The sequence below is a fragment of the Castor canadensis genome, chromosome 4, assembly GCF_047511655.1.
Source record: "Castor canadensis chromosome 4, mCasCan1.hap1v2, whole genome shotgun sequence".
NCBI classification, from domain to species: Eukaryota; Metazoa; Chordata; class Mammalia; order Rodentia; family Castoridae; genus Castor; species Castor canadensis.
This window is the reverse complement of record NC_133389.1, coordinates 104,656,932-104,680,613: the sequence shown is the minus strand read 5'-3', so window position 1 is coordinate 104,680,613 and position 23,682 is coordinate 104,656,932. Positions and strand designations below refer to the sequence as shown.

Here is a 23,682-nt window from a genome sequence, read left to right as displayed (position 1 = left end):
ATCACTTCTAGAAGTGCAGACCATAATTCTAAAGCATCAGCTAAAATGACTCAAACATTGTATGCAAATATGAATAAAACAAAACAAAACAAACAAACTAAAAAAATAAAGCATCAGCTACTCAAAAGTTTCCTTTCCATTTCTTATTTAACAAAACCCTTATGTGAGTTATGAAATGTTAATGTGGAAAAAGATTCTGCAGTTAAGTTTTGGAAAAGCTCAAATAAAGTTGAACTCGTTTCTTTGCTACACCTTTTATGAGAGCTTTCAATATGTATTGTGGTCTGTAATCACCCAGGGTGTGTTGGGGTGTTAAGAGCTGGAATTTCCCAAGCAGAAGTAGGTGGACCACATGTGGCTTATCACTGGACGGTAGCAGTGATACCGTCCAGTGATAAAAACTGCATTTCAGCCACAGAGCACTGCTCTCCAAGCATTTTGAATAATTCTTGGGTTGGTAATGAGGTTATATGAGAATCAAGTTTGCTGATAACTTCACACTAAAAGGATTTCAAAGGCTTTTATCTAAGAGATAAAAGATGGATTTGAATTTCTACCAGGTTAGTTTCAGCCTCTAAAATCTCATATTCTTCACCTGCACAGTACTCCCAGAGGTTGTGAAATCAAAGTCCTTTACTCAGTAAAATCAGAAAGAGAAAAGAGAGCTTAATGAATAACTGGAAAACACAAAATATAATTTTCATAAAACTCTCCCACATACACATACTCCATAATATAATTTTGAAATTTAAAACTAGTTCACAGCTAAAATGCAATTTTTTCATTAATTCACCAATATTCAGTTTCTAATAAGATGAGCTGTATTTAAACAAACTATACATAAGATGATTTGACTAAAAATGAGGTACAACAAATGCTTACCTCTCTGATAAAAAGCTTTCTCATCACTCAGTTACTCTCTATGGCTCTGCTACTTTTTTTAAAAAACAAAAATATATAATGTTTAAAGGGATACTAGAGAACAATTCCAAGATGAAAGAAAATGACTGGGAAGAAAGGAACTTTAACAATAGTTTTACAAATTATATTAAAAATTCAAAGGCCAGTAGTAGCATCTGCCTACAGAATCCCTGCCCCACTTCCTTACTGCACACTCAGCCACCCACCTCTGCCATGGACTGCAGGCAGTGACTGGTCCCTGTGTCAAATGTGATGCCCTTTCCATGTCTGACCTGTAGGATCTCTCTGCAGCTCTGGAGTCTGCCATATATAATCTCTGAGGTTTCCCTACCCTGACTGCTGAAACTTTCTTCTAGATTTCTCCTACATCTCTGGTCTTTTCTCTTCCCACTTTTCCTAGCATGAATGTCAGTATTCGCCTGTGTTCCGTACTTGAACTCTTCTCACTCAACTGTTCTCATCAAACTTCAATGCCATGCCTTCAGTACACTTCTTTCTTCTAAGCTATAATCACATTTCCAACTATCTCCTAGATACTGCCAGGGTCACAGACTGATTGATCTGAAAGTTTTATCAAAGCTTTGGAGGGGAGAAGTTTTAAATCAATATGCTGGCAAGACTGGTTTCTTGGAGAACATCATTCTGAGTGAGGTTAGCCTGGCCCAAAAGACCAAAAATCGTATGTTCTCCCTCATATGTGGACATTAGATCAAGGGCAAACACAACAATGGGATTGGACTTTGAGCACATGATAAAAGCGAGAGCACACAAGGGAGGGGTGAGGATAGGTAAGACACCTAAGAAACTAGCTAGCATTTGTTGCCCTTAACACAGAGAAACTAAAGCAGATACCTTAAAAGCAACTGAGGCCAATAGGAAAAGGGGACCAGGAACTAGAGAAAAGGTTAGATCAAAAAGAATTAACCTAGAAGGTAACACACACGCACAGGAAATCAATGTGAGTCAATGCCCTATACAGCTATCCTTATCTCAACCAGCAAAAACCCTTGTTCCTTCCTATTATTGCTTATACTCTCTCTACAACAAAATTAGAAATAAGGACAAAATAGTTTCTGCTGGGTATTGAGGGGGTGGGGGCAGGGGGGAGAAATGACCCAAGCCTTGTATGCACATATGAATAATAAAGGAAAAAAAAAAAAGACTGGTTTCTTCTGGCTTGTTGATGGCTGTCTTCCTGTGTCTTCACCCTCATATTCCCTTTGTGCCTGTCTATGTCCTAATCTCTCAGAAGGACAGCAGTCATACAAGATTAGGACTTAGCCCAATGACCTCGGTAAGTCTTAATTGCCCCTTTTAGGGCCCTGTCTCCAAATCTAGTCATGTTCTTTGTTACTAGGAGTTAGGACTTCAAATATGGAATTGGGAAGAACACAAGTCAGTCCAAAACAAGAAGCCTTGATATTCAGAAATTTACTGAAACAGGCATGGGAGGAGCTGCTTAGCTTCTGAAATGGTCACTTGTTAAATCTGGGTGCTGCTTACCTGATGTGTCCCATTTCTGAAAAATCACTCCTCTATTCACTGCTCTATGTATATATTAAATCTTAATTCAAAGTTCAGCAAAATTGAAAGTGAAAGAAAACAGACCCCAAGATGAAATAAAATAGACTTAGGAAAAGGATGACCTAAAACTGAGTTTCAGAAAAGCTGAATTATTTAAAGCTTACCCAAATAAGGAATTACTACATGGCCTCTGGCATCCAGGTATCAGATTATTCTCTGGTCTTTTCTGCTCCTATCAATGACTCTCCATGGATCCCTTAAAAACATATGTTTTCTCCTCTTGTCTCATATAAGCAACTCCTCCAGGCAGAAATTAAAAATAAATAAGTGCTCATCAACCTGATTAAGTCAGGACTTGTTGCCTTTCTCCAACAGTCAGAATCTCTAGCAGAAACTGCAAAACAGGTATTTCCCTGCTTTTTCAAAAATATTATCCACAATTCTCTTTTGCTGTTCTTACTCTTTTGTTTTCTAAGATGAGGACTTACTATGTAGCCCAGGCTAGTGGCCTCTTGCCATATAGCCTAGGCTGAACTTGAAGTCTTGATCCTCCTGTCTCAGCCTCCTAAGTGCTGGGATTCCAGGCATATGCCACCAAGCCCAGCTACATCATCCACACTTCTTCATGACAGATGACACACTCCCTTGAGAAACTTCTCTTTGAAAGCATATCACAGAAATTTAGAAAGCAATGTGCCTATTATCAGGAAAAGGCTACAAATGTAGCTGGGAAGGTAGTAAAGGTAATGAGGATAAGCAGGACTTTACAGGGGACAGTAGGTAAAATAAAAGCAGCAATGTAAAAGCATGGAATGGAGGTTTCTCATCTGAGGCCACTGGACAAAAACACTGAATTAGAGGAGATTAGATACCATAGTGAACAAAGACAAATTCTTACATTGGATGATAGAGCTTTTCATTAAAAAGTCACCAGGAAAGTTCTCATTAAAAAAATAATTTCAGCAAGGCACCTGTGGCTTATGCATGTAATCCTAGCAACTCAGGAGGTAGAGATCAGGATTGCAGTTCAAAGTCAGCCCAGGCAAATAGTTCATGAGACCCTATCTCAAAAAAGCCATCACAAAAAAGGGTTGGTGGAGTGGCTCAAGGTGTAAGCCTTGAGTTCAAACCCCAGTACTAGAAAAAAAAATAATTTCAAGAATTATGCTTGCTGAGATAAACAAACATGTATCAACTTACTAAGAAACAGAGTAAAATTAAAGCCATAGAATAAAACTAAGATAATAAAAAACTGCATGAAAGCATAGGAGAGCACCCGGATAGGAAGAACTGAAGAGCAAGGTTCCAGAAAAAGAAAAGAAAAGCTTGTTTAGCTGAGCCTGACATTCTGTACCTGTGCTCCCTTCAAGGCATCTGCTGATTCAAAAGCTGCACAGTTGGAGAGGCTGAGAAGCCAGGCAGAAAGCCCTGCCAAAGGGCAGAGAAGTAGGGCAGAGCCATGTCAGTCTCAAGGGACAGATGTACAAATGGGAGGTCAGAATTATCAGGGCAGCTAGGAGAGAAGTGAGACTGGCAGGCTCAGGATAGAATTCAAGGTTGGCAGTTACTGACAATCAGCAGTTTAAAATTGCCACTCGCTTCTAGCTGCTATTGCTTCTGTCAATACTAAGTGTTGGCAAGGTTGTGCAGTGACTGATACTTGTGTGTGTGGCTCACGAGAGTGTAATTGGTATGGGCGCTTTAAAACTCCATTAGGTTATATTTTTAATCTTTAAAAATATAAGACACCAATCTTTAGTGTCTCCATGGTTTTCTCTTCTTTATAATCACTAGGGACACCACACTGACATCTTGACCTAAAAGTAAACAAGCAGATTCTAGAGATGCCACACTTCCTGATTAGTGGATAGAGGGTTCCAACATGGTTCCCATCCTTGATTGTTCATTACAATGACCTGGGATGTTTAGATTAGATATACCAAGGCAGAGTCCTAATCTCAGAGATGCTGGTTCAATATGTAGACAGCTGTGGTCTCTAGACTAGCAACATCTGTATCACCTGGACACTCCTTAGAAGTACAAGGTCTCGGGCTCATCACAGGCCTAATGAATTAGATACTTAGGTGGACTTGAAGTGAGTGATGATCATGCTGGAGTCTGAGAACCAATGGTCTATACACAGCACAGGTTTCAGGGAGTTTAAAAAGTTCCACAGGTATTTCTACTGGCAGCCCAAGTGGAGACTTCTGGGTTCAATAGCACTGTCTGGGGGACAAGCATTTGTCTTTTAATGGTGTTTTCCATACTTTCCCAATTTCTAATTCCCCATGAGAAGCAGAAAGCCATGCATCGAGTTGAAAATGAGAGCTCTTGCATTATGTTGAAAAATAAACTGGTGTATTCAGTCATTTTAACAACTGAATTAGATCAGCAGTGAAGTACACTAATTACTCACTGAAACAATACTAGTTAATAAAATACCCCATTTTCAACCTCCCTTTCATCCAATGAATCCACTTTTCTCCAAAATAACACAGCGAAGTAACCATGACCCCATAGCCAAATATAACATCTTTTTTACTTAATAGGAAATGAGAATCTGATGGGTCTTCATTTTGAAATGGGCCTTTTGGTCAAAATTTCAAGCTTTAATTGGGCACAGTCTCTTCCTTCAAAGAGAGCTTAATAGTTTTAAAAGCTCAGGGTTTTCATTTGTGCAATGATGACATTAAGAATTTCATAGAGTCCTAAGACAGAAGTCTCTGGTAAGATGTGTCATAAATGGAATCTTTTTATAAGCATCAATTCATACTTTACATGAAAGAAGTTACTATGCAATGACTAATACTTCAAAGACTGGCCAACAGACTGACTGTTCTCTTCTTGTTCTGCATTTGGCTGGCCCTGGGCTAGGGATCTTCACTTACCTTCTCTGGAGCTCCAAAGATGCTTCATGAGGAAGAAGGCAGTCCTATGGATCCCTTTATATTTCTGAGAGTCTTTGAAGATAAATTATGTGTGCACAATAAAAGACCTACTAATAGCCTCAAACAAAAAGATTCATTGTGATTGCAAGCATGCACCAAATATTTCAGGGCTTTCACTGATGAACAGCTCCAAGGAACCCAATCTGTCTACTGAGAATTTACCTTGAGGACAGTAGATGTCGGGAGCCCATCGATTGCATTCATAATTGTCTGCTGCCTTTTCACAAGTGAAACATTTAAATCCACCAGGATATGGTGTGGCTACAAAAATCAAGAGAAAAAAATGATTTTTATATTGAGCACAGATCCTGTGAAGTTAGACACATTCATTTTTTTTAACAAAGGATTCTCAAGGCATCTCAGCAGTGTCAAAAAACATTCAACTACCTTATGAATCAGCAACTTCACTTTTAGTATTTATTCCAAGAAATGAAGACTCATATTCACACACATTCACAAAAACTCTGTACACAAATATCCACATTGACTTTATTTGTACAGGTTTCCCATTGCTAACCTAAGAATCCAAAATCTAAAACTCTCTGAAATCTTTTGAGTGCTGATTACCCACCCTCCAAAAAATTCTATACCTGAGTTCCTATGACAGATCACAGTTGAAATGCTAGAGCATTAAAAATATTATATGAAATTCCTTCAGGCTACCTTAACTTCATGTTCATGTTTAGAATTGCCATTAAGATATTTCATTAAATATATGCAAATGTTCCAAAATCCAAAAAACATTCAAAATCTGAAACTTTTCTGATCTCGAGTATTTCAGACACAGGATACTCAACCTACAATGATCAAACACTAGAAACAACCCAGATGTCCTTCAAAGAGTGAACAGTTAAACAAACTGCAATATATCCATACCATGGAATATTAGGCAGCAATAGTAAAGGAATGAACTATTAATATATTCAACAACTTCAAGGAATTTCCAAGGAATTATTCCTAGTGAAAAAAAAAAGCCAACTTAAAGGGTTACATACTGTATAGTTCCACCTATGTTCCATTTTTGAAATGACAAGATTTTGGGAAATGAGTACAGGTGAATGGTTGCCAGGTATCAGGAATGGCTGTGTGTGGAGGTAGCACTTGGAGGGAGAGAGGTGTTGGTGAACAATTCCACCAAGCCTCTCCCATCTATTCCATTTCCTCACCCCCGAGTTGACTCTTTCTGCCTTCTGGAGAGACTGTCCTCCAGGTACCTGTGTTCTTTACTCTGCCTTTGAGCTCAGGTGGGAGATGTCGCATGTGAGTCATGCTCTGGAGGGTGCCTGGCACACCACAGCCTTCTGACTGCACAAGGATGAGGACTACCAAAGAATGTCAGGCCAGAATGTTCTCTGTCCTTTTTTGCCAATGTGCTTTTAATTGCCTCTTAGCTATGATCATTTGCTTGCTTTGCTATTTAGAGTTCTGCCTTTGATAAACAAAATTTGGGCATTTTGTTAATTTGTAAAATTACCTGGCCTATTTGAAAGCTGCAGACAACTACAACACTTCATCTGTGGGAGCCAACTGTTCTCCCTGGCAGATGGCAGAGCCTGTGTATTTCACTGGTGGAAATAATCATCTCAGGGTGAACTGCTTTGGCCACATGGAACCAATTAAGTATGTTATCAAAAATAAATGAAGGAGAAGGCAGCAGCTTAAGGCTAGAATTATAGGCCAGATATAACTTTGATTTTCACCTTGCCCAGAATAGTTGTCCATCCATGGATTTGACTTTAGTGCCTCACAGAGCTATGAAATTACTCAATAGCCTAACATGGGAAGAGTCATAAATTGAGTAAAAATGACAAGTAGCTGGACCTTTTATGAGTTCATTGGAGAGTCTTTATTCCTCCAAGTAGTTGATAACTCAATCCATAAACACAATGATACAAAGGCATGGATCATCTAAAATGATGGAAAGCAGCTTAGAGACAGCCATCCAACCACTTTATCACCATGAGGGAGTTTCACTGTGGGAAAAACGATCTTGTATCACATAATTACCAGAAAGCAAAAGAAAGTATTTCTGAAAGTATACACAGATAATTTGCATATCTCCTCATCCCACCACCTAAAAAAGTGGGATACATTTGAATGAAAAGATTCTATTTTGGTAAGTACATGCCTGAAGAATTTATAAGAAGCACAATCTCAAATTCCAAAGCTAGTCAATATTCTTTTTTTTTTTTTTTTGGCAGAAAGGAGGTTTGAACTCAGAGCTTTGCACTATTAACTTTATACAAATAAGTAATATAATATATAAATAACTTTAGGGGACAAAACTTTGAAATATTAAAATTTGAAGTGGAATGATCAAAAAGATATAAAGTATTTGACAAAGAACATTTCTCAAAAAGTGATCGTTATATTCTCCAAACTTTATGAGTGCAAGTGAATTGCACCACTTCAGTTTACACAATTAATTCACTAGAGCACCCAACTTTATCTGTCTGTCACCACAACTAAAGCCATTTGTGGTTGGAATGTCAGATTAGCTATTCCTGGAAACTTCTTATCAAGGACACAAATTGAGAATTATGAATGAAGATCGAGGATCCAATTGCTCCAAAAGCAAAGATATTGAAAATTTTGAGTAGGTACTCAAAGTTGGTATAAATTTGGATTATTTTATAGACTTTTCAAATGATGTTTTACAAAACTGGTGACATGTCAAATTAAATATCGTCATTTCTTACATAAGTAGGTCTAGACTGAAATTAACCCAAAGGATATCAGCATCTAAATACAAAGTATTAGATGCTAATACTACAGCAGCAAAATACAGCTTTGCTTCTGATCATTAATCTCTAAATGAGTTTTTAGCCTGTATTATTGGCAATTAACCCAATGATCTCATTTTTGGTTAGTTTTATTTTAAAATCGGTAATTCCATATCAGCATACATTCTCAATGATTACAGCTTAAAATCTGCTTACAAAAACTGTATTGATAGTATTGATCAAGGAATAATCACTGACAAGTGACAAATCTCTGTAAACACACTCAGCTTAAAGTGCCTAATTACATTACAACATGAAGTAAATAGTGAAATTCTTCCCTTTGGAAATATTTAGCTCAAAATAAGGTCAACAAATGAACATCTATCTCCAGTAACTTGCTAATTGATACTGCATCTGATAAAGAGGGTTATTTTTTCTTTTAAAGGACTGAAAGGTTCCTAAGAGATGTGCTATTTACTTCTTTGTTACTTCAAAGCATTACAAAGCAAGCAGAGTTTCAGATTGTTGTGGCCCCAGCTATGAATGAATCTAATTTGGCTCTTGATCACAGAGTTATTCCCTGTATTTCAGGGCATAAGTCCTTGGTCCCTCAAGAGAAGGTGATTGTAAGGGAAAAAAGAAATGCCAAACTGCCCAGTTACTTCCTGTAAAATAATCTGTCCATTAACTCACATGGTCAGCTATAGTTCAATCCACTAAATTCATTTGTAAGGCATTGGAAAGGATTTAGTCTTTGTTTCCATGCCTTGGAACTTTTGCTTGGACAAAGGCCTTCAGTAACTGAAAATGTGGTGAAAGCAGACGCTTAGAAATGTATGCTAATGTGTAATGCATTCAAACTTTTTCTATTCTTGCCCATGATTGATTTCCATTGTTTCTGCAACTGAACACAAACAAAAATTCTAGAAATCTAATAAAATTATTTTCCTTCTTAGTTCACTTGGCAACAAAATATTTTTGTTGTATCATTTTTTTATGAACATATTTCTTATTGAAATGCATTTTTCTGGCTCCTATCTAGAAAATCTCCTTACTTTATAATGTTTACATAGTATAAGATTGTTAATAAACTTGGCTCTCTACCCAGACATAAACAAGCCACCTTCAGGGATACAGCTCTTTGGAGCACATGAATAAGGAAAAACTCAAAACACACATCTAGAGAGAAACTGAATTTTTTAAGGAATCGTCTCTATTCCAGAAAGAAATGGAGGCCAAAACACACTACAGTCACGTAGTATATTAAATTTTGCTATCTCACATGATGTCTGACAACCGAATAAGTACCTGAATTTCTCTTAATATTAATGCCTGCTTTGCAGACTTTATTATACTTTGTTGTTTTAACCATAGGTTGAGAGGAAAATCACCACTTTTCACATTAACACACACACACATACAAGCTGGGCACTGGTGGCTCATGCCTTTAATTCTACTACTTGCAAGACTGAGATGGGGAGGATCATGTTTGAGGCCAACCCAGGCAAATAATTGGAGACCCCCATCTCCAAAATAACCAGAGTAAAATGTACTGGGCTTATGGCTAAGCAGAAGAGCACATGCTTTACAATGGCAAAGCCCTGAGTTCAAATCCCAGTCCTACCAAAAAAAGTACATACAAACTATAGAACAGAATATTGTTAAGGACAGCACCTTGAGTTTGAAAGTCATAAAGTTCATTTCTGCTAAAGGGTTAGGAACTTCAAAGATTAGGGAACCAAAGAGCAAGAGAGATTGATTAGTCATGGGAGCTGAATTTTCTCAGCCAGGGTTCCAATCTCACCCTAGTCACTATCAGTGATGGCTGTTCTGGGCCCATGAAAATGAGTTTGTGTTTGTCTGGTGTAGAAAATGTGTGTGTGCTCACATACCTCTTGCATCTCCACATTTCTTCAGGTTCTGAGCTTTCTAATGTAACATTGATGGAATCTGACTTGCTCATCAACCCAGAGAAAGGCTTTTGTGCCCCCACCTACAAAGTGAGGTGATTATATTAATAATTCAAAATCAACTATCCCCATGCTCCCCTCATGTATGTTTTATGGCCTGGAGACAACAGAAACCTACTGATTGGTAGAACAATCACTGTATCTAAACATGGGCTGGTGTTCAAAGGCAGAGAACTGTGCGGTTTAAAAAAATCAAAAGTAAAAACAAAAACACACCCAACAAATTTCTGAAGTAGTTGGAGAAATGCGAAGCTAACTCTGATGTTAAGTGAGCAGAATAAACAAGTTCTGGCCAAGTGGAGTCATTCATAGTAACTTTAATCCATGGAGAAATTTTATTGCTCATGACCCACTTTTAGAGTCTCATAAAGAGAACTCCAGCCCAGGCCTACCTGAGAATCACCCACTTATAATCTACTTTCAGAATGACTTTTATCCACCTCCATATTTCACAATCATCTCAGGAAATCCTACCAATTCTTGACAAAAGGTGGGTTCCTTCTAAGCAGGCATGGCTTTATTTAATTAACATAGGTCACATGAGCAGAACTTTTCCATCATCTTCTAAAGACCAGAAGTGGTTTCCCCATACCCTGGCAGAGTCCATCCTTCACAGACCTCATTCTGAAATAAGCGGCCCACTTATCCAGAGCACTGACCTGCTGCCCTCTTGAGGAAGCATGGTTGAGTAGCATGATTGTTTTGCTCTTTTTCAGGTAAACCCATTTGCCTCAATTCTTCTTCTGCAGAAGAGGCCAGGGTCCATCCCATTTTATGGCCCAGGTACTACTGAGTCTGTCTGAAGTTAACAGGGAACTTTATAGAAGGTGAAAACCCTGCAATCAACCCTAAGAGACTGAGATCTAGGTTTCTGCCTCCTCAAGTCTGATACAAAAGCATGAATGCTTGGAGAAAAGAATACAATGCAATCTAGAAAACAGAGCAAGCATCAAAATATCTTCTTTCCATGGCTATTAAAACAAAGGAAAGAATCCCACAAAACAAGCAGCCAGATGAATTTTCCATGCCATTAACCAGTAGGCACCAGACTGCACTGGTAAGAAGATACAGGGGAAAAAATCTAAAGAAATTATTTTATGCTTAACAAAAATGTATTTGGAGTTCAACAAAGGGAGGGTGGTGTATTTTCATCACCCTCCATTTGCTGACTAAGCCAATGAGAACAACATAAAGAACAACCATCTAACTATTAGGTACAGGCCTGGAGTTTTATGGATATTATTTCTGGCCCATAAAGTAATGCTACAGAAGGTATAATTTTACATTAGAAATGAGGAAATAAACACTTAAAAATACCCTAACACTGATTGATCTCATACTCAGGGTTATGTGCTCTGTATGTATTGTGTTATTTAACCATCACAAAGTCAAGAGATTATCTCAAGTCAGGAGGTTAGGGAGCAGCTGAGCTACTTGCTGGCCCAAGGTCAGGTAGACTCATAGCTCCTGTGCGTCCCACATACCATCCCTCAGCTAAACCATGTTCTAGACAGACAGTAAATAATTAAGACCTGTGGAGCTGAATGAGTTCAAACAGCTGCTTCCCCTTTGCAGACTATAAAATCCTCAAAAATAACCTGGGTGTCTGAATTGTGTATCACAATATTTTTAAAAATTAGGATATATTCAGTGTACGGGCGGGATCATCGTGACAATTCCAAATATGCTTATATTGTACACTGGCTAGATTACCCCACTACCTCTCCCCTTGACTCCCTCCTTGCCCCACTTAAAACTATTGAAAAAGATTTCTTTGTACTTTTCTATATAAGCATATGAAGTCCTTCAACCATATTCCCTCACCTTAATCTTCCTTTACCCTCCCCTTTCCCACAGTGACCTGTCCACACACACATACTGAATCTATTTTACAGTCCTGTCTTTCATTATTAATATCTAAGTCGATGTTTGAAGTAGTTTCTCAATGTATTGCCACTGTGAATATACTTTACTTTGGTCTGTTCAACCCCTTCCACTATTCTCCCTTACCCCTTTATCTCCCTCCCACCCCCCAGTTTTCAACAGCTTTCAATACCTATCCTTATAGCCTATCATAATGTTTGACAGCAGTGGAAACACAAACAATATTTGTTAAGCGAAACATTTAAAAAGAACAATGTACCTTGGCGCAAAAGCTAAAGGTCAGAATACACACAATATGCTCAGATCTCACCACCACAAGGCCAACACAGAAGAGGAGTTATACAAAACAAGAGAGAAGACAGAGATGGAGACCAAAAGAAGAAGTCTCATTACTGTTTCCCAAAGTGTGATCCTTAGGATGCCCACAGCAGGATCTGAAATTCTCACTAACAGCACAGATCCACAGGTACTACCCCAGACATGCAAACCAGAAACTCAAGAGCAGGGATCTGGGTAAGGTAGGGATTTGGCTGCTATGCATTCCTGAGAGAATTCTTAGACACAGGAAACCCAGAGGCACTGAGAGTAGGAAGTTGTGGGAGGCAGCAACACCGAAACTGAGAAGGAGATGCACAGAGAGGAAGAGCAGCTATTCTCAAACATACAAGGGACTGAACTTTTACAACCAACCTGCCTCCTGGGACTGAGCAGTTAGGCGGTTCACTTTGATGACTGGCTGAGGGACAGCACATGAAAAGGGAAGGGTATTTAGAAGCAGAGTGATTATATGGGGAATACAGAAAACAAGCCTAATTTAATTTAAAATAAAAACAAACATCTAGTGAATAGGTGGGGGTAAAACATAAAGCATCTTTTGTTAATTACTGCACCCCCTAATTTAAGCACCAGGTGTTTCCTCTGCATTGAAGCCTGCTTTTTTCTGGACATGTTGCAACCCACTTATTGGAAATAAAGCGACATTTCTGTAGCAACAGAGAACAGAGTCTTACTTGAAGGGTGGAGGTAGATGATGTCTTTCACTGTGAAGTCTCGGGACTGAGCAGCTTTTAGATAATCAGCCAGCAGGCTCAGGAACAGAAGCCAGGCCAGAGCAGGGCCCAGTTCCATGGCAGACCAAACTGTCACTCATACAGAGGACCCCAGAGTGGGGACAGGAGATGATGGAAGAAAACTTGCACCTGAAACGTGAAGACAGACTCATCTCAGTGTCCAACTGGAGAAAGTGCAGGTGGCTTGGCTGAGTTTGGGGTGAGATGGGATGGGGAACCACAGGGAGCTAGGGCACAAGGAAGTGGGGGGCCACAGGGAGAAACTTTATAAATGGTAATGTTAGAGCACTTAGAACATTCCAGGCTAAATCTACTCTTAATTAGATTGCTAAAGCTCCACTGGAAGCAATCCCTTTTCATATCCAGCAGAGATGGTATCTAGAGAGATTGAATTTTAATGAAATTCAGCTATTTTTGCCAGGAGGCTAAGGAATGGCTGCCAGAAAGCAACAATAAATAACTTAGGTACAAAAGCTTAGAAGCATTTCCTGGATAATGGTATGGACAGGGCACGAGAGTGCAGCCTTACTGGGTTGTGACATCCATGTAAAACTGTGCACAGTAGAATTTCAGGTTTGGAAAAGAAAAGAAATATAGGTACGTTGGCCTCTCCCAAACCAAAGCATCTTACTAGCACAGAATCTCCTTAATATAACTAACATTTGTGGTCAGATACTATTAAAGTCCTATTGATAAGTGCACCATTTGTGCTCAGTAACATTTGTGTGCATATGTGTGTGATACACATATTCACATATGTGATATACATGCATGGTGCAGATTATTACTCCTGTTCCAGGAGGAAGCTAAGATTAGAGAAGACCTTGCTCAAAATCATAAAACTGTCCAAAGCATTTTTAGCCAAGTCTACTTTGATTAAAATTTTCACACTGAGTTCTTTCATGGAATGGATGGTGAGAAATCTATCTGACTTTATTTTCATGTAATTCCACATTGAGTAGCTCACACCTGTAATCTGAGCTACTCAGGAGGCAGAGATCAGGAGGATCAAACACTGCAAGTGCCATGTTATCAGTAAAGCACTTTGCACCCACAGTATTACTTCAAGTTATTGACTTAAATGTCTCCCTGAACAGTACTTGCACCAGGTGTTGTACATCAGTGTCATCTGAACTCAACCTCACTGCCACCTTGGCAGCATGACCATCCAACCTGTGTCTTCATTTCTCAGTCTGTGTTGAAAATATAGAACACACAGAAGATGAGAGACTGCATGGGTCTGAAAAAAAGCTCCAAGACTCACTTCCTGTGTAGTCTTTTTTTTATAAAGACAACAAAGGTAAATGTGTATTTATTGAATCTTTGACTCTTTTAATGTAGCCCACATGTACTTTTCTTGGGTTCTTTATTTCTTCTTATGTATTCATATTATCAAGTGGTGTCATTTTTTTTTTTTTTTTGCTCTGGTGTAACTTCTTTCCTTTATTTCTCCTTTGTGCTATTATTGTTATATTTCATAGTCCAACAATTCTGCTTTGTAATTATTATTTCATGTGACTGTTTTTTAAAATAAGTTAAAGCATATATTCATACTTAAGAGGCGAAAGATTTATATGATCCAAAGAGAAACCAAAGTATTATATTTATACTTAAATTTTTAATTTTAATTTTGGTTGATTTTCTTGCTGTGTGGTCTTGAACTAGGTTACTGAACCACACTGTACCTCAGTTTCCTTATCAGTGAAATGGTGATACTACCTGCCTCAAGATATTATTATGAGGATTAAATAGGTTAACAAGTAAAGCACTAAGAACACTGTCACATAGTACGTGCTGCATATCATTTCCTAATGTCTTCACTATTATTTTTTTGTCCAAAGCCAGTCAGTATAGTTTTCTACGTGAAAGAAAATATGATAAGATTAACTTTGTTCACTACACAACAAAAACATACCTCAAACTACTAAGTATGAGAAGTCAAAGTCTGTATGTCTCCTCCACATCAACATCTATCCCATGGTCACCAAGACAGGGACAGAGCCAGTGGGACAAAGGAAGAAGTACCTCCTTCTTACTAGCGTTTATGGTGGCTGAAGCTCATTCAGGCCCAGGTGACTTTCTAAGAGCCCTTATCAATGAAGCAAATGGGTGGATGTCTTTACAAACTCTCCCAATGGTGTCCCAGGTGCCCTGTAAGCCTGTGTTACACCCCATGATCCTTACACATTTGCTTTGACTAGACTGTACTCATACAAAAGGTGCCAATGGAGGTCAGGAGCACATCCACTTCTATTCCTTCCCAGATAGGTAGTGCATGTGTGTGTGTATGCGTGTGTGTGTGCACACACAGGCAAACATATGAGTCCTCCTAATAGATTACTGCAGGTAAAATTAAATCAACCATTTTATTCAGTACAAGAGATCTGTGTCAGTCAGCTTTCCATTACTGTAACAAAATGCCTGAGATAAATTACTTACAAGGAAAAAAGTTTATTCCAGGAATTTTACTCCCTTGTTGGCTGGCTTCATTTCTTTTGGGCATGTAGTAAGGCAGAGTATCATGGTGGGGAGAACATGGTGATGCAAAGCTACTCACCTCATGGAGTACAGAAAGCAAAGGGGGGAGATTCCAAGATGGTGGCTAGAGGGAGGAAGCAGAAAGTGTGCCTCCTAAAGTGAAATCTTGGAGAGACGCTGGAGATACTCCTTACAGGCAAGGCCACCGAGAAGAGGCAAAACTTTGACCCCTCCACACCTCCAGCCTGCACAGAGCATCTCCACTTCACATTGAACGGAGAAACCAGGAGGGCCCCCGGGCTGCCGCCAGATGCCCGTGCCCAGACAGCTGGGAAGACGCGGACCACAAGGTGAGCTAAGTGGTGTGTGGTACTCCCACAGACAATCCTGGGCCAGATCAGCATAGCCCCCTGGACAGACCAACCCCCACCCAGGGAAAAAAAGAGAAACTGAGTAATAAGCAGTAAGAACAATAAAGACATGTAGCAAAGAGGGTGGGGCGCACTGAGTGCCGAAGTGGGGGAGGGAAATCCTTCACAGAACTGGCCAGGCCTGGCCACAGAGGGCAGGAGCGGGGGTCCGTGCCCAGCAACCAGGAGCAGGAAAGCTTGGGAGAGTGGTGGAAGGAGGAAAACTCCACAGGAGAGGGGGGAAAACCTACTTCCCACATGAACTGTAAATAAACACACAGGCCTGAGAAAGCTGGTGCAGTGTCACCTCCCCCAGTGTGCTTGGAAAGGGGAAAGTTGTAGCAGTGGTATTGCACACAGGAGAACTCTGAATAAACAAAGCCTGAGGGGCCAGGTGAGTGTTAAGCTCACCCCAGAGATCTGCATAAATAATACCACCAGCAACAGCAGGCTGACAGCAGTGGGCAGGCAAGCCACAGCAGCAGATACCATTCTCACAACTGTCTCCAGGCTCTTTTTTTTCCTCTCTCCCTACTTTTGATGAGAAAACAACTGAACTACACCTGCATGCTGAAAAACTTACTGAAACTGTATTGCATTTGAACTTAGGACATTTTGTGGGTTTTTTGTTTCGTTTTGTTCCATTTTATTTTTCCCCTTTGATGAGACAACTACAGAACAACATCTGAGGCACCATCTCCAGGACTGGAGGCTGAGGGACAAACACCAAAATTATTAAGACTGAAACTTCACTGCATTTGAACTTGGATTTTTTAATTTTTATTTTATTTATTTTTTATTTTGTTATGTTTTTAAATTTCTTTTATTTTATTTTATTTTTAAAATATATCTATTTTTCTTTCATTTACTTATTTTTTATTTTTACTCATATATTTATTCTTTTTATTTTTTATTTTCAATCCTCATCTGTCTCTCTAATGCCTTTTCAGCTTATGGTTGATTAGTACACTGTCTCTCCCTGGTTATATCTTAGAAACTTTTTTTGTTTCTTTGTTTTGTTTTTTTTCTACTTTTTTATTTGTTTTTCCCTTTTCCTTTAACTTCTTGCTTTCCATCCCCTCTCACCCTTCCATTCTAAATATCACTAGTGCTATTATTACAAGCCAGAAAATACTTAATTGTACACAGTACAGGGACAATAACAACACCAAGGCAAATGATGGAAAGACAGAAAAAACAGGGAAAACAGCTTCCACACAGCAAAAAATTAGTGCAGGAACCAGAGGGAAATGAAGAAAACAGATACTCAGATCCAGACTCCAACAAAATGAAGATAAACTATGCCAAAGAACCCAACAAAGCCCACAAGAATAATCTAAAAGAAGAAATACTACAGGTACTCAATGAGAATTTTATAGAGATGATACTGGATATGGTCAACCAAAATGTACAGGAGACACTAAAGAAATTCTAAGACAACAAAAATAGAGAATTTGAAAAAGCAAAAGAAGAAAGAAAGGAAACCATAGAAGCATTGTATAAAACCAAAGCGAAACAGAGAACACGATTAATAAAGAGATCAATGAACTCAGGACAAAAATAGACAACATTAAAGAGGAAACAACCGAGGATATGGAAAACCTCAGAAAAAAGAATGAAACAGAATTGCAAAACAAAATGGAAGGCCAATCCAGCAAAATAGAACAAACAGAAGACAGAATCACAGAACTCAAAGATGAAATGGTAATTAAAGGAAAAACCAAAGAATGATTAATTAAACAACTCAAGACCTGTGAAAAGAAAATGCAAGAACTCATCGACTCCATCAAAAGACCAAACTTGAGAATCATGAGCATCAAAGGAGAAGAGGTGCAAGTAAAGGGAATGCGTAATATATTCAACAAAATAATAACAGAAAATTTCCCAAATCTAGAGAAAGATATGCCCATACAGATGCAAGAGGCCTCCAGAACACCAAACAGACCAGATCAAAATAGAACTACCCCACAACATATCATCATTAAAACAACAAGTTCAGAAACTAGGGAAAGAATACTGAACGCTGTAAGAGAGAAAAAACAAATAACATACAAAGGTAAACCCATCAAAATCATGGCAGACTTCTCAACAGAAACATTAAAAGCAAGAAGAGCGTAGGGTGAGATCTTCTGGGCACTGAATGAAAATAACTTCAACCCCAGGATACTCTACCCAGCAAAACTATCATTCAAAATAGATGGAGCAATAAAAGTCTTCCATGATAAGCAGAAACTAAAACAATACGTGAACACAAAGCCACCACTACAAAAGATTCTTCAAGGGATTCTGCACAGAGAAAGTGAAATCCAACATAACCATGAAAGGGCAGGGAGCACCAAACTACAGGAAAAGAAAAAGCAAGAAAGTAGAGAGTAACCTCAACTTAGGTACACACAATCAAACCTTCAAACAACTAAGAGAACTAAATGACAGGAATCACCACATACCTATCAGTACTAACACTTAATGTTAATGGACTTAATTCACCCATCAAAAGGCACCATTTGACGAAATGGATTAAAAAGGAAGATCCAACAATTTGTTGCTTACAGGAGACCCATCTCACCGACAAAAATAAGTATAGGCGTAGGATGAAAGGCTGGAAGAAGATTTACCAAGCCAATGGCCCCCGAAAACAGGCAGGAGTAGCAATACTTACCTCTGACAAAGTAGACTTCAAACCTACATTGAACAACAAGATAAAGAAGGACATACCATACTAATAAAAGGGGAAATATCAAAAGGAAATAATAATTATCAACTTATATGCACCCAATGTCAATGCACCCAATTTCATCAAACATACCCTGAAACCTAAAAGCATATATTAACTCCAACACAGTGGTCGTGGGAGACTTTAACACGCCATTATCATCAATAGATAGGTCATCCAAACAAAAAATCAATAAAGAAATTCAAGATCTAAAATATGCAATAGATCAAATGGACCTAGCTGATGTTTACAGAACATTTCATCCAACTTCTACACAATATACATTCTTCTCAGCAGCCCATGGAACCTTCTCCAAAATAGATCACATCCTAGGGCACAAAGCAAGCCTCAGCAAATATAAGAAAACAGAAATTATACCATGCATTCTATCTGATCACAATGCAATAAAACTAGAACTCAACAACAAAACTAAAGACAAAAAACATGCAAACAGCTGGAAACTGAATAACTCATTACTTAATGAACAATGGGTCATTGATGAAATAAAAGAGGAAATTAAAAAGTTCCTGGAAGTCAATGAAAATGCAAACACAACCTACTGGAACCTATGGGACTCAGCAAAGAGGCAGTCCTGAGAGGAAAGTTTACAGCCATGACTGCATATATTAAAAAGACTGAAAGATCCCAAATCAATGACCTAATGATACATCTCAAACTCCTAGAAAAACAAGAACAAGCAAATCCCAAAACAAATAGAAGGAGAGAAATAATAAAAATAAGAGCTGACATCAACGAAATAGAAACCAAAAAAACCATACAAAGAATTAATGAGACAAAAAGTTGGTTCTTTGAAAAAATAAACAAGATCGATAGACCCCTGGCAAACCTGACTAAAATGAGAAGAGGAAAAATCCACATTAGTAGAAACAGGAATGCAAAAGGGGAGATAACAACAAACATCATGGAAGTCCAGGAAATCATCAGAGACTACTTTGAGAACCTATATTCAAATAAATTTGAAAATCTTAAAGAAATGGACAAATTTCTAGATACATATGATCATCCAAAACTGAACCAAGAGGAAATTAATCACCTGAATAGATCTATAACACAAAATGAAATTGAAGCAGCAATCAAGAGTCTCCCCAAAAAGAAAAGTCCATGACCTGATGGATTCTCTGCTGAATTCTATCAGACCTTTATAGAAGAACTCATACCAACCCTCCTTAAACTGTTCACAAAATAGAAAGGAAAGGAAAAAACTGCCTAACACATTTTATGAAGCCAGTATTACACTTATCCCAAAACCAGGCAAAGACACCTCCAAAAAGGAGAACTACAGGCCAATCTCCTTAATGAACATTGATGCAAAAATCCTCAACAAAATAATGGCAAACCGAATTCAACAACACACCAAAAATATCATTCACCACAACCAAGTAGGCTTAATCCCAGGCATGCAGGGGTGGTTCAACATATGAAAATCAATAAACGTAATAAACCAGATTAACAGAAGCAAAGACAAAAACCACTTGATCATCTCAATAGAGGCAGAAAAAGCCTTTGATAAGATCCAACACCATTTCATGATAAAAGCTCTAAAACTAGGAATAGAAGGAAAGTACTTCAACATTATAAAAGCTATATATGACAAATCTACAGCCAGCATTATACTTAACAGAGAATAACTGAAACCATTCCCTCTAAAATCAGGAACTAGACAAGGATGTCCCCTATCTTCACTCCTATTAAACACAGTACTGGAATTCCTAGTCAGAGCAATTAGGCAAGAAGAAGGAATAAAAGGAATACAAATAGGTAAAGAAACTGTCAAAATATCCCTATTTACAGACGACATGATCCTATACCTTAAAGACCCAAAAAACTCTACTCAGAAGATCCTAGACACCATCAATAGCTACAGCAAGGTAGCAGGATATAAAATCAACATAGAAAAATCATTAGCATTTCTATACACTAATAATGAACAAACTGAAAAAGAATGTATGAAAGCAATTCCATTTACAATAGCCTCAAAAAAATCAATACCTAGGTGTAAACCTAACCAAAGATGTGAATGACCTTGACAAGGAAAACTATAAACTTCTGAAGAAAGAGACTGAGGAAGACTATAGAAAGTGGAGAGATCTCCCATGGTCATGGATTGGTAGAATCAACATAGTAAAAATGTTTATACTCCCAAAAGTAATCTACATGTTTAATGCAATTCCCATCAAAATTCCAATGACTTTCATTAAAGACATTGAAAAATCTACCATTAACTTTATATGGAAACACAAGAGGCCACTAATAGCCAAGGCCATACTCAGTCAAAAGAACAATGCAGGAGGTATCACGATACCTGACTTCAAACTATATTACAAAGCAATAACAATAAAAACAGCATGGTACTGGCACAAAAACAGACATGAAGACCAGTGGAACAGAATAGAGGACACAGATATGAAGCTACACAACTATAACCAACTTGTCTTTGACAAAGGCGCTAAAAATATACGATGGAGAAATAGCAGCCTCTTCAACAAAAACTGCTGGGAAAACTGGCTAGCAGTCTGCAAAAAACTGAAACTAGATCCATGTATATCACCCTATACCAAGATTAACTCAAAATGGATCAAGGATCTTAATATCAGACCACAAACTCTAAAGTTGATACAGGAAAGAGTAGGAAATACTCTGGAGTTAGTAGGTATAGGTAAGAACTTTTTCAATGAAACCCCAGCAGCACAGCAACTAAGAGATAGCATAGATAAATGGGACCTCATAAAACTAAAAAGCTCTGTTCATCAAAAGAAATGGTCTCTAAACTGAAGAGAACACCCACAGAGTGGGAGAAAATATTTGTCAGCTACACATCAGACAAAGGACTGATAACCAGAATATATAGGGAACTTAAAAAACTAAATTCTCCCAAAACTAATGAACCAATAAAGTAATGGGCAAGTGAACTAAACAGAACTTTCTCAAAAGAAGAAATTCAAATGGCCAAAAAACACAGGAAAAAATGCTCACCATCTCTAGTAATAAAGGAAATGCAAATTAAAACCACACTAAGTTTCCACCTCACCCCTGTTAGAATAGCCATCATTAGCAACACCACCACCAACAGGTGTTGGTGAGGATGCAGGGAAAAAGGAACCCTTTTACCTACACTGTTGGTGGGACTGTAAACTAGTACAACCACTCTGGAAAAAAATTTGGAGGCTACTTAAAAAGCTAAACATTGATCTACCACTTGATCCAGCAATACCACTCTTGGGGATATATCCAAAAGACTGTGACACAGGTTACTCCAGAGGCACCTGCACACCCATGTTTATTGCGGCACTATTCACAATAGCCAAGTTATGCAAACAGCCAAGATGCCCCACCACTGACGAATGGATTAAGAAAATGTGGTATCTATACACAATGGAATTTTATGCAGCCATGAAGAAGAATGAAATGTTATCATTCGCTGGTAAATGGATGGAATTGGAGAACATCATTCTGAGTGAGGTTAGCCTGGCCCAAAAGACCAAAAATTGTATGTTCTCCCTCATATGTGGACATTAGATCAAGGGCAAACACAACAAGGATTGAACTTTGATCACAAGATAAAAGCGAGAGCACACAAGGGAGATATAAGGATAGGTAAGACACCTAAAAAATTACCTAACATTTTTTGCCCTCAACACAGAGAAAGTAAAGGAGATACTTTAAAAGCAACTGAGGCCAATAGGAAAAGGGGACCAGGAACTAGAGAAAAGGATAGATCAAGAAGAATTAACCTAGAAGGTAACACACATGCACAGGAAATTAATGTGAGTCAACTCCGTGTATAGCTATCCTTATCTCAACCAGCAAAAACACTTGTTCCTTCCTATTATTGCTTATACTCTCTCTTCAACAAAATTAGAGATAAGGGCAAAATAGTTTCTGCTGGGTAGTGAGGGGGTGGGGGGAGAGGGAGGGGGCAGAGTGGGTGCTAAGGGAGGGGGTGGGGGCAGGGCGGAGAAATGACCCAAGCATTGTATGCACATATGAATAATAAAAAAAAATTTTTAAAAAAGAATGCAAAGGGGAGGAGGGGCAATGTCTCCTTCAAGGACACATTCCCAGTGAGCTAACTTCCTTCCCTAGACCTCATCTAAAGTTTCTGCCACCTCTCAATAGTGCCAGAGGCTGGCAACTCTTCAACACATGAGACTTTGGGACACATTTACCCTAATTATATATACAGAAGGACCCATCTCTACTATCTATAGAAAGGACAAACTGAATTAGTCCAGATTTATTTTGCACAAGCTTCCAAATTGGTAGGGCTCAAGTTCTTTTTTTAACTTGAATCAGAGTAGCTCAAGGGGTAGGGTGCCTGCTTAGCAAGCATGAGACACTGAGTTTAGAACCCATTACCACCAAAAAAAAAAAGAGAGAATTTTTAAATTCTGAAAGTAGTTAAATCTTAATTCTCCCAACACCTTACTCATGAAATTGTTCCTTCTCATGGAAAAAAAAAGGAAAATTAGTTCTTTTCTAGGCATATGTATTATTAGAAGAAGGGCTGAAAGGATACCTAAATGATCTAGAGTTTTAAAACTTTTAATGTTAATTTGTATATTTAAGTTTTTAATGAGCATGTATTATATTATAATGAGGAATTATTTTTGAAAGAGTCATTTTCATAAAATAATTTCACTTTTATGCCCAAATTATTTTTATTTCACTTTAAATTTTTAACTGAGATAAAACTCACATAACATAAAATTTGCCGTTTTATAACTCAGTAATATTTGGTATATCCATAATATTGCACAATCATCATCACTACCTGGCCTAGAACACCCCCTAAAATATCCCATGTCCACTAGGAGTCACTCTCAATTCCTCTCTCCATATCCCAACAACCACTTACCTACTTTATGTCTCTGTGGACTGAATCATTGGGGACATTTCATGTGAAGAGAATCACACATGGCCTTTTGTGTGTCTGCTTTCTTTTGCTTATCACAATGTTGTTAAGGCTTATCCATACTGAAGCATTAACACAACACTCCTTCTTGTAGCTGAATAACATTTC

General features: G+C 38.3%; 1 protein-coding gene across 3 annotated transcripts in view; it reads right to left on the bottom strand.

The window, feature by feature from the left end:
- Lypd6 (LY6/PLAUR domain containing 6) overlaps positions 1–23,682 on the bottom strand; it is a 126,236-nt gene that overhangs the window by 7,066 nt on the left and 95,488 nt on the right. For all 3 annotated transcript variants that reach the window (XM_074070725.1, XM_074070724.1, XM_020182360.2), the window contains 2 exons: positions 12,981–13,169; positions 5,556–5,654 (listed from right to left, as the gene is read on the bottom strand). In XM_074070725.1, the coding sequence (XP_073926826.1) occupies positions 5,556–5,654; positions 12,981–13,098 (217 nt within the window). In that variant the 5' untranslated portion in view covers positions 13,099–13,169. The remainder of the gene's footprint in view (positions 1–5,555; positions 5,655–12,980; positions 13,170–23,682) is intronic.